The sequence below is a fragment of the Diabrotica virgifera genome, chromosome 6 (genome assembly GCF_917563875.1).
Source record: "Diabrotica virgifera virgifera chromosome 6, PGI_DIABVI_V3a".
Taxonomy (NCBI): Eukaryota; Metazoa; Arthropoda; class Insecta; order Coleoptera; family Chrysomelidae; genus Diabrotica; species Diabrotica virgifera.
Window position 1 is genome coordinate 79140433 of NC_065448.1, and position 17073 is coordinate 79157505.

At 32.5% G+C, this 17073-nt stretch overlaps 1 protein-coding gene across 1 annotated transcript in view; it reads left to right on the top strand.

Annotated features, from left to right (window-relative positions):
- Positions 1–17073, top strand: part of LOC114335732 (delta(14)-sterol reductase LBR) — a 55876-nt gene that overhangs the window by 26383 nt on the left and 12420 nt on the right. Inside the window, exon 5 of the mRNA XM_028286021.2 lies at positions 5640–6054. Within this exon, the coding sequence (XP_028141822.1) occupies positions 5640–6054 (415 nt within the window). The remainder of the gene's footprint in view (positions 1–5639; positions 6055–17073) is intronic.

Below are 17073 nucleotides of genomic sequence, written 5' to 3' on the forward strand. Positions count from 1 at the left end.
GTGTTGCAAATTATAAGATAAGAATTTATGAACCTTTTATATTTTGTATTAATTGATACATACATGTATTCTTTTTATTATACAGAGTGAGTTTTATGTATGGAAACCCTTAATTATTTCGTAAACGGTTTACACGATTTTCTTAGATTTTGGTGGGTAAGGATTTTCTGATGCGGCCGATATTATAGTGGTAATTACATTGTTGTCAGATCTTCCGCTTTTCTAGAAGTCTAATAAACTTTCTTATTGCAAATGGAACACACTGTATATTTTTTGCGTTTTGAAGTCCTTAAGAAATACTGATTATTTTCATGTTATATTCCCTATGCCTACTCCTAATGCCTTAATTTCGGAGTTATTGCTACATTTATTTTAAGAAAAAAATTGTAAACAAATTATAAAAATAAATTTTTTCGGCCCGGTTAGATATTATTTTTTTTTTGGGTTCTTTGGATCATTGAGAACAAAAAAGGTCTTTTATAGTTTTTCTCTAAAGTGAATCATTTTCGAGTTATAAATTATTTAAAACTGAAAAATAAGAAAAATGACGATTTTCAAGGTTCAAAAATACAAATAAAAAATATTATTTTTAAAACTACGAAGTCACTAACTTCTTTGGTCAACTAACAAGTTCAAACCTTATTTCATCGGTTACCGATAAGTAATTTGGGCTTGTTTTATTTTAAAACATTGTTTTTTAGTTGTTAATGCAGCCCGATCGCCCGTCCTCTCACATGCGCTTCATTAACAATTAAAAAATAATGTTTAACAATTAAAAAAAAACGTGCCAAAAATTCTTATGGGGAGCTGATAGAAGAAGGTTTGAGCTTGAATTTATGTAGGTACTTCGTAATTTCAAACATTATTTTTTACTTGTGTTTTTGAACCATGAAATCGTAATTTTTCGTTTCTTTTCAGTTTTAAATTGTTTATAACTTAAAAACGATTAACTTAAGAGAAAAATTACAAATGACCATTTTTGGTTCCCAATGATCCAAAGCACCTAAAATAATATCTACCCGGGTTGAAAGAATTGATTTTTATAATTTGTTTAATTTTTTTTTTAATAAATGTAGCAATAACTCAGGGAATATCAGCACATGGAAAATAATCAGTATTTCTTAAGAACTTCAAAACATAAAAAATGTACAGGGTGTTCCATTTGAAATAGGAAAGTTCATTAGATTTCCAGAAAAATGGAAGATCTGACAACAATTTAATTACCACTATAATATCGGCCGATTCAGAAAACCCTTACCCACCAAAATCTATAAAAATCGTGCAAACCGTTTCTGAGATAATTGAGGGTTTCCATACATAAAACTCACTCTGTTTACGCTTATTATGGTATGTAAATATTTAAGAATAAAAGAAATTGTGAATCATTTATTTTTGTTGTCCTCAGCTCTTGATTAATTTTTTTTTGTTGATAAACGTAATGTAAAGCGGTTATAATCTAGACTAGACTATCGGACTTGTTCAAACTATGGGCGGATTTATGTTATGACGGGGACGTGGACGGCACGGGGCACGTTGAAGAATCGTCTGATATGAAAAGCTTTGGCTGATTTATCATACAATGGAACGGAGCGACATGCGACACCGGGAAGTGTCGAGAACGTCCACTTTCTATTGTTCTACACGCCGTGTCGTCCATGTACCGGTGTATGATAAATCAGCCTCATCGCGATTACTGGACGATCGTGAATTTTACGACCTACGAATTATGCCGTACTATACGAAATGTAAAAAGGTGTGTTCTTAAAGAACCAATTTTTATTTTTATTTCTCTGGTTTAAAACCACTAAGTAAAATATAAATAAAAAAAATGAATAACCATTTTCAATTTTCAATCTCGTTGGAACTTTACCGCGCTGAGCAGATGGGACGTGAATTGTAAATTGTAGAATTCCCTCATCTTCCTTAGTCTCAGCATCCGTATGGCTTGCAAATTGTAGAAGCCTCGGAGGTGTAACCAGAGAAGGTTCCCATTGTTTTCATTCTGGTGGGATGTAGAATAGCATTAAGTTGTTTTATATGTCATTAGAGTGAAAACTTAGTCTTTTTATAAATAAAAAGTTGAGTAAACAGAATTAAGCGGACATAAATAAACAAATGAATATTCATAAAAACCAGATAAGAATATAATAAAGAACTATTTCATATACATACATATTTATATAAATAATTTTACTACAACTTGTAACAAAGAAACCTGTAAAGAAACTGTGGGATACAGTTTCTTTGTGGGAACTGTGGGAAACTTTTCAGGAATGCTTTTTAAATGCATTCATTTTTTTCGAATCCTGAAAAAACTAATAAATATTTTTGAAAAATTTAGACGTAGAATGAAAGATTACATTATCACCGAGGACCGAAAGCCCCTTAGATAAATAAATATTTTCTTCTGAATGAGATGTTTGAAATTAAAAATCACTAAATTTTCTCTTTTTTTACCCCCGTAACTTATTAAAATAAACATTATAGAGGTTTTCGGTTTCGGGGACTTTTGGCCTTGGTAATAATGTAATATTTCATTCGGCCTTTAAATTTTTCAAAATTACTTTCTCAGAATACGAAAAAAATGAATGAATTTAAAAAGCATTGGCCCGAAATTTTGCGCTTTCGCTCTTAATGAAATGAGTATCCCTGTGATTAATATCATGTTACACATATACAGTGAGGACGTTTGAGCAGTGACGGTTTAAGGCATCATGGGGTCCTAGGCGGCCATAAGAAGTAGGCCCCTTTATATCGACCATTTATTTAAAACAAATTTACAGATATTTATGTTGTTTTGGGAAGTAGTTACTCCAAAAAATAAATTACGACAATGTAAAAAAGATCATTTTTCTTTTTTTTACATTTCGCAACAACTTCTCATTAATATTCCGTAGCTAATATGCCAAAGAAAAAAGGGATATTGTGTCGATATGTGATTTTGCCCTGGGTATGAGTGCGACCCCTTCGGGGGTGAAAAAACATACATTCAAAATAATGGATAACTGATTAATTCTAAGTAACTTTTGTTCTATCGAGTTTTTTCACGAAATCAATACTTTTTGAGTTATTTTCGATTGAATAAGTTCATTTTTCAACAAAAAAAAAACACCTTTTTAGACGGTTTTTCGCAAATAACTCCAAAATTAAGTATTTTATCGAAAAAATATTCTTAGAAAAAATATAGCGTATACGAAATTTAAAACATGGTGTATGTATGAAGTATGTAGACCCAGTATAAGCAGAACTGGAGCAAATGAAAAGTAGATTCTTATTCGACAAATTCCAAATAAAATATTTTCAACATAAATTACCAAAAAATGAAGCACTTTTCGGTGAAAAATTATCATAACTTTTTTAAAGTGTTAAGAAAGTTTTATTTTTGTTTTTTTTTAAACAAGTTTCAAGTATCAAAATTAAGCAAGTAAAGCTTAAAATAATGTTGATTTCTTTTTTTGGCACAAAAATCTTGAAAATTTATGATAATCTTGAAAAAACTTATAAGTATATTATTTATATGATCTGTAAGTTTCACCGGTTCACAACGCTTATATTTCAATACATTGGGATTTAAAATAAAACAAATTTTTTGAAATTTTGAAAAAAAATGTCTTTTTTTTTTCAAAATAACTTAAAAATTATTAGTGGTACCAAAAATCTTGAGTAAAAAATATAGGTTTTGATTTTCTGAATATTTCAGATTTTTGCTTTTTTGGAAGATAAAAATTGGTTAAGATATGACGTTCAAAATTTGCATACCCTGGGTAGAGAATTTTTCATTTATTAAAAATTAATAAATGAAAATAGTTTCTAATTTTGTGGGATATGTACTAACCGGAGGGACCGCAGACGTTCGGATACAATTAATGACGACTTTGCTAAGTAACAAGACATTTACTCAACACACACACTACCCACTACACTAGGTACCTGATTGGAAAAATCCACTGTACCATGCCAATGGCCATTAGTTGTCGAGGCATTAAGCCAAATAAAAAAAATTGCATACACTCGTGATTAGTGACTTGTTCAAGCCCTTTCTACTACAACCCTTTTATAAATAAGCACTTTATACCGATAAAACTTACAGAGCATATAAACAATACATAAGTTAAGTAGCTTGTGAAGCGGTAAGGATTAATTTCATTTGGGATGCTAATTAGTGGGTTATTTTCACCAGTTTTTTTTACCCAAAAAATGGGTAAACTTCAAAAGATGGGTAAAATCAACTTTATTCTGAGCGTATCTTGCTTACTTTTTATGATAGAAATTAAAAAAAAAAAACAAGAATAATGCTTTTTTAAAACATTTAAATGAGTTTCACGTTGAAATATTCGATTTGGAATTTGACGAATAGGAACCTAATTTTCATGAGCTACAACCCCTACTGGGTCTACAGACTGAACACATACACCATTTTTTGCTAAGAATATTTCTTCGATAAAATACTTACTTTTTGAGTTATTTGCAAAAAACCGTCTAAAAACGTGTTATTTTTTGTTGAAAATGAAGATATTCACCTGCAAAAATAACTCGAAATGTATTGGCTTGATGAAAAAACTCTATTGAACAAAAGTTGCTTAGAATTAGTCAGTTTATCCACTTCCGGACGTATTTTGACGGTATATTTTTTCACCCCCGAGAAGGGGTGGACTCAACCGTAGAGCAAAAACACACATTAGCACAATATCACTTTTTTATTTGACATGTTAGCTATGCTGATACCAAATTTTATATCAATGCAAGCTCTTGTTTCAAATCTAAAGGTTCTTTAAAATCCGGAGGTTTTGCAATATTTTACCGCGAGTGAATGGACTATAAGGCCCATCGGTGGGTAGAAATTGAAAAAAAAAAGAATGTGTGTGTACTTTGTACGCACGTAAGAAGTTATTCTTCTATTATATAATTTCAACGAAGTAAATATACTTAACAGGTTATTTGTATTTCATTTAAATATTAAACTAACTTTCTTATCTACCACTTTCAAAAAATTTTTATTAAAACAACCAAAAATTAGAAAAAAAAATATGAATCGTCCAGGATTAGAACCCGCGACCTTCCGTGTGCTTCCGTTCTCTGACCCACCGCTCTACAAACCACGCCACGGAGCTTCTTTTAAGTGACAAGTAAGTTTCGGATATAATTAACAACACGGTGACAAATAGACATATAAAAATGTTACACCTACATAATATTTTATTATCTTACTACAGAGAAAGACAAATCCAAAAATTATAATAAATAATACATTTACTAAAAACACTAATATATTCTTTTAATGACTTATTTGCGCTGATACATAATATACATACATACCTTTTTTTGTCTCAGTTAGCCCTATTTGATTTTTTTAACATTTTAGTTTTTTTTAAATAATTGCTTAAATAATTAAATATTAATTAATGCATTTGTGTGGGATGCGGGCCCATCAAGTGTCCGGGCCCTAGGCGGCCGCCTAGTCCGCCTAATGGTTAATCCGGCACTGCGTTTGAGTTGGAATAAATTCATTTTCTTGAGAATAAACGACTCTAGAGATAAATCACGAAACAGGTCGATTTTTATTTTTAAATTATATTTTTTTAACATACAGGGTGGGGCATTAGTGTGACAAAGTTTTATATATTGAATTTTATTTTCAGATATTCATCGATTTGGCATTTCTCTCGAAAACGTTGGAACCTACATTTAAAATTGAAAATTTAGATAATACATTTACAATTGCGCCAAAACTACTCTCCATCAAACCTACCATCCTAACATTCACTCTCCTTCACGTTTATTACTTCCTTGATTCTATAATTTTCGAATCCACTTGGTTGACTTCCTTTACTCACCAACAAGAAGGATTTGGATATCTGCTGGTTATGTCATACTGTACCTCTCCGTTCTTCAATGCCCTCTTGATGAAGTACGTCATAGAAAATAATGTAGAGTTACCGACGTGGCAATTGGTGATTTGTGGACTGGTGTATGCTGTAGGATTACTCATATACAGAAAAAGCAACAATTTGAAGGGTGCCTTTAGAAAGAATCCCTACAGTCCTGGACTATCCAGTGAGTATTATTTTGTTTTTAATGTAGTCAACTAGTTTTTATGTGTATAGTAATAAAACTGTTTTTTTTTCGGCTGAAAGGCATTTGAATCCTATACTTTAAGACGGTTTTGATTATGTATCCATATGGATACTGCGGCAGTTAAGGTAATACAATATGACGTACAAATAAATTATCTACAACTCAAGAAAACAAATTTAATTTAATTCAAGTAAATCAAATACATTATTTGAGCTTAAATAAAATAAAATATTTTGTATGATACACCAAAAAGCAATTTCTGTGCAAGTCTTAATCAGAACGTATTCGATGAGAGATTGGTGCATTTCAAGCACTGGATTCGGCTTTTTCACTTCATAACTTGTTATAACATATGTCATAACTTCTATATTTAGATTTTTGCAGTTCTTCCAAGGTGAAATATATTTAACGGCTTGTCATTTGTACAGCATATCTGTTTGTTTTGCACGCAATAATTTCCAAAAGATCATTTGACATAAACCTACAGAAATATCCAAACGCCCTTGGTAAATTTTGTTTTTTGATACTTTGAAAGGTTTGGAATTCCTTTTTTAAAAGAAGTACAGGCTGTTACCACCATTGGAGATTTGGCCCTTTTTCTCTGGCTCGTTCTTGTAGGTGTTTTTACTGTCGGAGTGATGGGATTTACAGTATTCTCAGGAGTTATCTACAATCAGTAGCAAAAATCTGATCTGACTCGAGAAGAAAGTCGGTCCCTCCGTCATACATAATTCATGCTAGGGACAGTTTCGGCAGCTGGTACCATAGTAACAATGGGTTTGTCCAACGGTGGATAATCAACAATAGTCGGCGTCAACTTAAAACACTTGGTGGTTTCAAAATCTGAAAGAATTGCTCGCCACGAATAGCTTCAAGTAATGTTGCCCAAAATCGGTCTTGGTCTTGTTCTTGCGTTTTAGCAAGACAAAGACCGCCTTATTTTAGCAAGACCAAGACTGACCGTGCAAGACTTGAGCAAGAACAAGACTAAGCCTGCGAGACTCTTGCGTCTTGCAGTTTGAGTGTCGTTTTATGGAATAATACAGGGTGTAACAAAAATACAGGTCATAAATTTAATCACATATTCTGGGACCAAAAATAGTTCGATTGAACCTAACTTACCTTAGTGCAAATGTGCACATAAAAAAGTTACAGCCCTTTGAAGTTACAAAATGAAAATCGATTTTTTCCAATATATCAAAAACAATTGGAGATTTTTTATTGAAAATGAACATGTGGCATTCTTATGGCAGTAGTATCTTAATAAAAAATTATAGTGAAATTTAGACACCCCATAAAAATTTTATGGGGGTTTGGTTCCTTTAAACCCTCCCCAAACTTTTGTGTACGTTTTAATTTGATTATTATTGTAGTACCATTAGTTAAACACAATGCTTTAAAAACTTCTTTGCCTCTTGGTACTTTTTCGAAAAGTCAGTATTGGTCGAGATATTTTGCATATTATTTGTCAAATCCACCACATATTTGTATATGGCTAAGTACGATTATGGAGACTTGATAATAATAGGAAAATTTATTTATGATTTACATTTTTAGATAAAATGTGCCTTATCGAAAAAATACAAAGAAGCAAAAAAGTTTTAAAAACACTGTGTTTAACTAATGTTATCGCAGTAATAGTTTAATTGGAACGTACACAACCATTTGGAAGGTTTAAAGGAACAAAACCCCCATAAAATCTCTACGTAAACATATTAGAAAAGAAGCCGCAACTCGATAAAAACTGCCTTGTCGAAAAAATACTAAGAACCAAAAAAGATTTAAAAATATTGAATTTAACTAATAGTATCACAATAATAATTTAATTGGAACGTACACAAAAGTTTGGGTGGGTTTAAGGGAACAAAACCCCCATAACATTTTTATGGGGTGCACAAATTTCACTATAATTTTTCTTTAAGATATTCCTGCGATAAAAATGCCACATGTCCATTTTCAATAAAAAGTCTAATAGTTTTCGATATGTTGAAAAAAATCGATTTTCATTTTGTAACTTCAAAGGGCTGTAACTTTTTTTATGTGCATATTTGTACTAAGGTAAGTTAGGTTCATTCGAACTATTTTTGGTCCTAGAATAGGTGATTTAATTTATGACCTGTATTTTTGTTACACCCTGTATATTAGTTTGGGTATATGCTTAGAGACTATGAGATATAAAAAAATATGTAACAAAAATTTGGAAAATTGGATGTATCCGCATTATGAACAATACGATGAACATACATACCGAATTAAAAATATACACACTATTTATTGGATACGTACTCAGAGGTCATAAATTATTATACAATGTAAAAATAAAATATTTCATTCTTTCCTAATATCAGACGACGCCTTCGCTCCGAAATTAATTACAATTGAGCAATTGTCTAGATTTTGAGAATAGCAACCTTTCATAAAATAATCTTCTTGTGTTGTGTGATGCCGACACGACAGTATAATAATATCGCATTGAAACTTTTAAAGAAGTATGTCGCCTAAAGTGATAGAAATATATGAATAGCATATCCAGTGTTACGGACAACCACTCAATTGTTTTTCCTTATCCATATCGTAAAGACTAAACGTCCTACTTATAAACTGTTTGCAGGGTGTGCAATTAGATATTAGATCAATCGGCCAAACAAAATTTTTTGCTGAAAAAGCACTAGATAAGATAATGCCTAGCTACCCTGTATAGCCCATTCACGCACGGTAAAATGTTACAAAACCTTCAAATTTCAAAAAAAGAGATATTATATAAAAAGAGATATTGGCCGATGTGTGATTTTGCCATTGTTTTTTATTGTTAATGAAGAACTTTGGGAGGATGGGCGATCGGCTGCATTAAAAACTAAAAAACAATGTTTTTTAAAATGAAATAAATAAATTACTTATCGACAACTGATAAATAAAGTTTAAACTTCAGTTTAGGCACTTCGAGATTTCGAAAATAATATTTTTTACTTGTGTTTTTGAGCCTTGAAAATCGTCATTTTTCGATTTTTTTCAGTTTTAAATTGTTTATAACTCGGAAACGAATAACTTTAGACAACAACTACAAAAGACCTTTTTTGTTCCATATGATTCAAAGAACCTAAAATAAGTCTGCCAGGGCTGAAACAATTGATTTTTATAATTTGTTAAAAAATTTTTTTAAATAAATATATGTAGAAATTACGGCATTTCGGTATAGGAAATATTACATGAAAATTAATTAGTAGTTATTATGGTTCAAAATGCAAAAATATACAGGGTGTTCTATTCGAAATACGAAAGTTCATTATATTTTCAAAAAAACGCAAGATCTGACAACAATGTGTAATTACCACTATAATATCGGCCGCATTAGAAGACCTTTACCCACCAAATTCTATAAAAATCGTTCAAGTCTTTTCCGAGATATTTGAGGCGTTCCATACATAAAACTCAATCTGTATAAATGTTATTTAATTAAACTGCGTGTATTACTTTGTATTAATTCTTGTTAAAAAAAAGTCAATCTTAAAATTTTCAACTAATAGCAAACAAAAATTATCAACTAATAATAGTGTCAAAGCTATTGCGTACTGTTAATTTAATTTGTATTTTTTTATTTTTTATTCGAATAAATGGCAAATTGTAGAACTCTTTTATTCCATTTCATTTCATACACCTAATGTGAGAGTCCATCAATCCCTTTCTAGACAGATAATGTTCTTTAAAATACAGTCAATTTTATGTCATTTATTTGTTTTTTTTGTGTTTTCACCATGTTTTAGCACATGTCAGGTTATTCAATGCAAACGTTTATTAAGAAACAGACTAACTCCCGTGGGACATGGTAGATAGCCCAGTTAGTTAGAGTATAGGCAGGGATAGTTTAGATCGTGGGTTCAAACCCACCTAATGTGAGTTGTTTATTAATAAATAGCAATATGCTAGTGGGTAACTGCGAGACTTGTAAGACTCTTGCTGCAAGACCAAGACCAAGACTGGGAGTGCAATACCAAGACCAAGACCAGGTGTACTGGTGCAAGACCAAGACTGTCCAAGTCTCGTCTTGGTCTTGCATTTGGGCAACACTAGCTTCAACTCCTGCAAGCAAATTGATCGAATATAACACCAAATGCTCCTTGTATGAAACAATACTGCCGTCCTCAAATAAAACGCGGTATGTGCAGCCAACTTAAAACCGAGAAATCGGCTCTCAAAGTTTTTTTCTCAGGACTCTATATATGTTGACGGCATATTCCAATTTGTTTATTTTGGTAGTAAATAAAATGATACAACTTTCAGACTTTGCAGAAGCATAAATAAGGTCACAAGGAAACCACATATAGCCAAAACTCGATTTTCAATTTTTTTGCAGATACCACGTTTTAATTGAGGACGGCAGAGTAGCTTAAACGCTGTAATTTTTTTTTTATTACTCCAATTTATTTAACAATCTGTTCCGTTAGGAACAATCAGTTAAAGTGATGACTTTCTTAGGCTATGACATGTAGGTAAGAATTCCAATGAAAACTTTCCTTTCTAAATTATCAACAAATGTATAGATAGTACTACTAGTAAAATAAAGTAAAACTTAAAATAGTTCTAATTTATCTAAAATCTATTTGGTAAGTCAGTTGGTTTATAACGCTTAAGTCTGCGAACTTCACCCTCCGTGTTTAATAATTCACTCGCGAAATCATTTGGATGCGCACTAAGTCTTTCTTCATACTTTTCACTGTATTTGCTGATTTCTTCTTTGATGCTGGGAACTTTCAGATCTCTCTCTATTATTGCGTTGGGGACGTACCATGGAGCGTTTACTATGGTTCTTAATGCCTTATTTTGAAAACGTTGTATAATTTCCAAGTTAGAGTTGCTGGCTGAGCCCCATAGCTGTATGCCATAGGTCCATATGGGTTTAAGTATGGCTTTGTATACCACTAATTTATTTTCAATTGACAGTCTTGAATGTCTACCCAGAATCCAGTACATTTGTTGAAGTTTGAGTTCAAGTTGCTTTCTTTTGGTGAATATGTGTTTTCTCCATGTTAGTCTTTTATCTAGATGTATGCCCAGGTATTTGGTTGTATCTACTTGTAATAATTGTTTGTTGTTTATGTATACTGGTGGACAGCTCTCTCTTCGCATGGTAAATGTCATGTGGGTCGATTTTGTTTCATTAGCTCTTAGTTTCCATTTTTTTTAACCATTTTTCTATTTTATTTAAGTGGGCTTGTAAGTTATGCGAAACTCTTTGGGGGTCTGTGTGAGATGCGATAATACCTGTATCATCCGCGAATGTTGCGACTGTTGTCAATCTAGTTGTAGGTAGATCAGCAGTAAATAACAGGTATAGTAAGGGACCAAGTACACTACCTTGTGGGACGCCGGATTTTATTTTAAATAGTTCTGAGCGAGCATCTTGTTGTTTTACTAATGAAAAGCGATCTGTCAGATACGATTTTATAATTAAATAATATTGATACGGAAGATTTTTCTTCAGCTTATGGAGGAGTCCTGTATGCCACACTTTGTCGAATGCTTGGTTGATATCTAGAAAAGCTGCACTACAGTACCTCTTGTTTTCTAGATCATTGCTGATTTGTTTGACTATACGATGTGTTTGCGCTATTGTTCCATGTTTGCTACGAAAATCAAATTGGTGTTTTGGAATTAATCTTGTTTCTTCTATTATTGGTTCCAATCGACGTAGAAACATTTTTTCAAATAGCTTAGATAATATAGGTAAGAGACTAATGGGTCTATATGAGTTCAGTTCTTTGGGGTCTTTTCCTGGTTTTTGTAACATTATGATCTCTGCTACTTTCCACTGATTGGGAAAATGTGCATACGTAAGTATTGCATTAAATATATGTGTTATTGCCATGATTGTTTTCTTAGTTACGTTTTGCAGGATTTTTCCAGTGACGAGGTCATATCCAGGAGCCTTTTTTGGATTGATTTCATCCATAATTACCATTCGGATTTCTTTAGGTTTAAATTTTTTTATTGGGAGATCCATTTGAAAAGGTATATCAAGAAAATTTAAGATTTCATTATTATCTTCGTCGTTTTGGTCCATGTTGTAAGGTTTAAAGACGTTGCTTAGGTGTTCAGCAAAGGCCTTTGCTTTTTCATTATTACTTCTGGCCCATGTTCCCGCAGAGTCTCTAAGCGGAGGTATTTGTTGTATTGGTCTTTTCATTTTTCGTGTAGCACGCCATAGAGAATAATCTGTTGCTTCCGTAGGTGTTAGTTTTTCGAGGTACTCTTGTACGTTCTGATTCCTGATTGTGTGTAGTAGTCTTTTTAATTCAGATGCTGCTCTGTTATAATTCCTTTTATTGATTTCAGTTCTATTGTTTTGCCACTTTTTACGAAGTCTTCGTTTCTCTATGATTTTTTCTTTTACAATAATTGGATTATCACCTTTGGATTTATTATCGGCAACATTGGGAGTTGCGTGCCAGGCTGCTGTTTGAATTCCTTTTGTTAGATTTGCGACGGCTTCATCAATGTTCTGTGGTGTCTTGAGTGGAACGTTTAGTTCAATGTTCTCATCAAGTTTTTGTCGGAATAGCTCCCAGTTGGTCTTTAGGTTGCATAATTGAGGTTCTTGGTATTTTCTTATTACTTTTGCATGTAACGTCAATATTATAGGAGAATGATCTGATGAAAGATCATAGCTGCTTTCAATTTTTAGGTAGTTTGGGTTAATACCTTTTACGATGAAGAAGTCGATAGCGTCTGGTATTTTCGCAGGATCGGACGGCCAGTAGGTGGGCTCTCCTGTTGCTTTGATGCTTAAATTGTTACCTGTGATTGTGGTCAATAATTCTCTGCCCTTAGTGTTTGTAAGTCGAGATCCCCAATGTGTATTCTTGGCATTGTAATCACCTCCACTTATAAATTTGTTTCCGAGTGTTCCTATGTAGTTAGTATATTGTTCTTTTTTGTTGTTGTGTTTAGGTGGGCAATATGCTGCTGATAGAACCAGAGTACCAGTGCTACTTTCTATTGCTACACTGGTTGCTTGTAGGTATTCTTTTTGATAACTTTCTAATTCTTAATGTTGTATACTGCTACGAATTATAACTGCTGTTCCTCCATGAGCTGTATTATCTGGATTGTTTGTGTGGTAGATGTTATATTTAGGTATTTTGAAATAGTTTTTATTGGTAAAATGTGTTTCTGAGACTAGAAATACATCAATGTTATTGCCGATGATGTAAGCTTTAATTTCATGAGCATGTAGACTCAGACCATTGGCGCTCCACTGTACTATCTTTAACAATTGAGTATCCATTAAGAAAGTTTTGAAACAAGCGTTGTGATTAGATTCATGATCGTTCCCATTTGAGTTATTAGATCTCTCATCATATTTTTTAGTTCCGTGAGATCATTTGATTGTGATTGTTGGATATTGGTTGCTCCGTTAGGATTATTTGTTACGTTTTGCATTGTAACAACTTGTGCATATGTATTATCAGCGGTTACTGTGCGGGCACTATTAGTTGTGGTCGCTGTGTTTTTCTGTCGCAGTCTGGGGTATAACTTTTGTTGTAATTTTTTGTGTATTATGCATCCTCTATAGTTTGCTGGATGGTTTTCCAGGCAGTTTACGCATTTGACTGTGTTGTCTTTTATATCTCTAGGACATTCAGATGTTTGGTGAAATTCTGTACATTTGACGCATCTGTATTCTCTTTGACAGAAGTTTTTTGTATGTCCGTACCTTTGACATCGCATACATTGTGGTATTGTTCTTCTAGAGATTGGCGGTTCGAATATTACGCTTGTATTCATGAACAGTTTGGTGTTGTATATATCTTTGTTATTTTCTTTGACCTTTAAGTCGACGAAGAACATTGGTAGTGGTTTTTTTTTGTCTTGTTTTGTTTCACATTCCATATCTGGACAACTTCATGGCCGAGGTCTTCTACGTTGTTTTTAATATGCTCAATGTTTGTTGAATGGTGGAGGTTCTTTAATACCACTCTAAAACTTTTGTCCTGTTTTGGTTTGTATGTATGAAATTCTGCTTTCTTCTCTTGTAGTGCTTTTGTGATTTTACTATATACTTCTCCTGTATTAGGTTGTAGTTTTATTTGTTTTTCTCCCAAGGCTTTTAATGTATACTGATTGGGACATAATTTTGTTAATAGATCGGTTAATGGATTGATATCTTCTACCTTATCATGAATATTGGAGGAGGCTTGGGCTCATTTGTTTTTTCTAAATTACCTTCTGTGGGAGGGGCATCATCTTCGCTTTCGAGATTATTAAATATATTTCCATCTTTTCTATTCGAGCTCAGCCAGTAGTCTTTAATAGAGGTTTGTCTTTTAACTCTTGGGTTTTCTTCAGGGCTGCATAACCTTTTTCTGCTGACTGTTTGCCATTCGTAGTTTATATGGGACTGTTGTTGGGATCCACTTGCGGATGATGATATTGAAGGATACGGATTGATTTGGGATGTAGTTTGATCCATTGGTAGCACGATATGTTTGTTGTTGATCAGGCATTATCATTGTGTTTGGTGAAATATTTGTGGGCATAAGCTGTTGCTGTTGCGGCATCATGGCTTGGTTTGTTATCATTTGTCCATTTTGATCATAGTAAACCATTTGGTTTGGTTGTATTCCATTATCATTATTACTCATTTTGTTCCTGAGGTCACCCTGTATATGGTTCTACTCGTATTTCCATTTTTAATATTAGGATTAAATTAAATTATACCTATTGTTTAAATTACTATTGTTATCACTTACCGACCTAAATGAGTAGCTAACAAAAAGAAGTTTGTGTTCAGATGTTTGATATCACTTAATGAGTTTTTAATGTACCGCACTTAAACTACAGTATTTTTGAAATTCCGCTTAAGAAGTCTCCCCACTTCAACCGTGCGGAGGGAGACTTCTTAACAACCCTATTAATTTGTTTGTTTTATAATATTATTAATCAGTTTAATTTGAAATCTAATATAATATAATTAACTGTATCACTAAGGGCCGGTTGTTCGAACGCTAATCAACATTGATCACTATCAAATACTTAATTACTGTCACAACTGTCAATGTCAACTTTGGTTGAGTTGCCGAAAACATAATTATTGATGACAATTATGAAGTTTGTTAATCAATTATGTTAATAATTGATATATTAATTAACTAACTAATCTCATAATTATAATTAACTACGTTTTCAGCAACCCAACCAAAGTTGACATTGACAGTTGTGACAGTAATTAAATATTTGATAGTGATCAATGTTGATTAGCGTTCGAACAACCGGCCCTTAATCAGATTTATTTTTAACACTCTAAATCCATTAAGGTGTAATTAGGTTTTAATCGAAAATTGATAGCAGTACGAAATCAGAATATCTAGCAGTGTCCCATTTGGATACAATAGTTTTTTATAAACATTCTCTCTTCTTTCTCAATATTTATCCCTAAAATCTAATACCTAATAAAAGGTTAAGGAGGTAGATAAACAAATTTTAAAAACCATCATTTAAAAACATGCAGGGTTACTTAATAAAAATAGATAAACTTACCTCGCGCCGACATCCACTTTCACTACGAGTTGCCATTTCGATTTTTGCCATTGTTATTAACGAAACTGCCAAGAGGTGGCGTCCCTTTACTTTTAAAGTCGTCATATGCTCCCACTGCCTGGTTTTCATGGGACTTAAGCGATTATACTATGTTTAAAAAAATAATCAAATTAGTATATCCACTTGGATATGTTGCCAAACGAAGGGTTAAAACATATGAAACATTTAAGGCAACTATTGATATCTGTTTTACTGTCTAAAACATTTTCAATTAACTTAACTGCGTGTCTAAGAAAAGGGAGGTGTTTTCCACACCAAAGTTCCTACAATTGAACACCGCCTTTTTTGAAATTTCTTTTCAAATTCAAAAAACGATTTTCTGAAATAAATTTCAATCGATTTTTCTAGAAAACCGTGCATTCTACCGACTTAACCTTTTCACTGCGGGACCCGGATATACAGTTATATGTTATAGTTACAGTTCAAGGATATATGTTACAGTTCAAGTTGACCGGATATATTTTATAGTTCAAGTTGATTATCCAGTTAGAGTTAGAAGTCAACTTAAACGGCTGGTATTATTAGTAAAACTTGATTATAAATATAAAATGAAGATTTTTATTCAATATTCACTAGTAAAAGTAGACTCCAACTAGAAAAAGTATACTCTACCCAATCCCATTTAGTAAGAGTTGATTCACACAAACAACCGATTCTAGAAATTAAATGTTACTGGATATTTTCAAAACGTGATAAGTAGTTGAAACAGTCAAAACAAAGAGACGCACACTCATCAAAAAAGCATGTGAGATTATACTCCTATGATCAACATTTACTGAATCGATCCAAGAATATTTAACTCAAACTACTAAGAGTTGATTCTATTTTTTCTGCGATCTACTTTTACTAACAAGCGTTATTAAGAGTCTACTTCAACTAGTAAAAGTTGAATTAAATTTTTCAAATCAACTCTTACTGCTCGTTTTAGTTGGAGTTGACTCGAACTAGGAATAGTCGACTCTAACTGAGAATCAACTTGAACTGTAACATATACGTAAAATAATTTCTAGCCCGTACAACGGGAACCGTCTAAATACGCATAGCCTTTTTGGTCATTCGCTGCGGCAACCGCATGAATCAGATATTGTTTGCGTATTATATGTTACCCATAGAAGAGAGTTAGGCATGTTATATCAAAATTTACAATACATTTAAAAATTCATACATTTCAAGAATCTAACACCAACAAATTAACAGTCATAACCGGGTTGATCAGCACAGGCATGAAACAGCTGTACCAGAGACCATACTACTTTTATAACTAGCCGCAGTGAAAAGGTTAAAGCAAGAATACCTTTTAGTACTAGAATACTTCATAATTTAATAACCCAGTGTCAAATATTCTAAAAATTTAAAAACAAAAAAGTTATGATAAAATAACCTTTGCCTACCCAAAAGTGACGC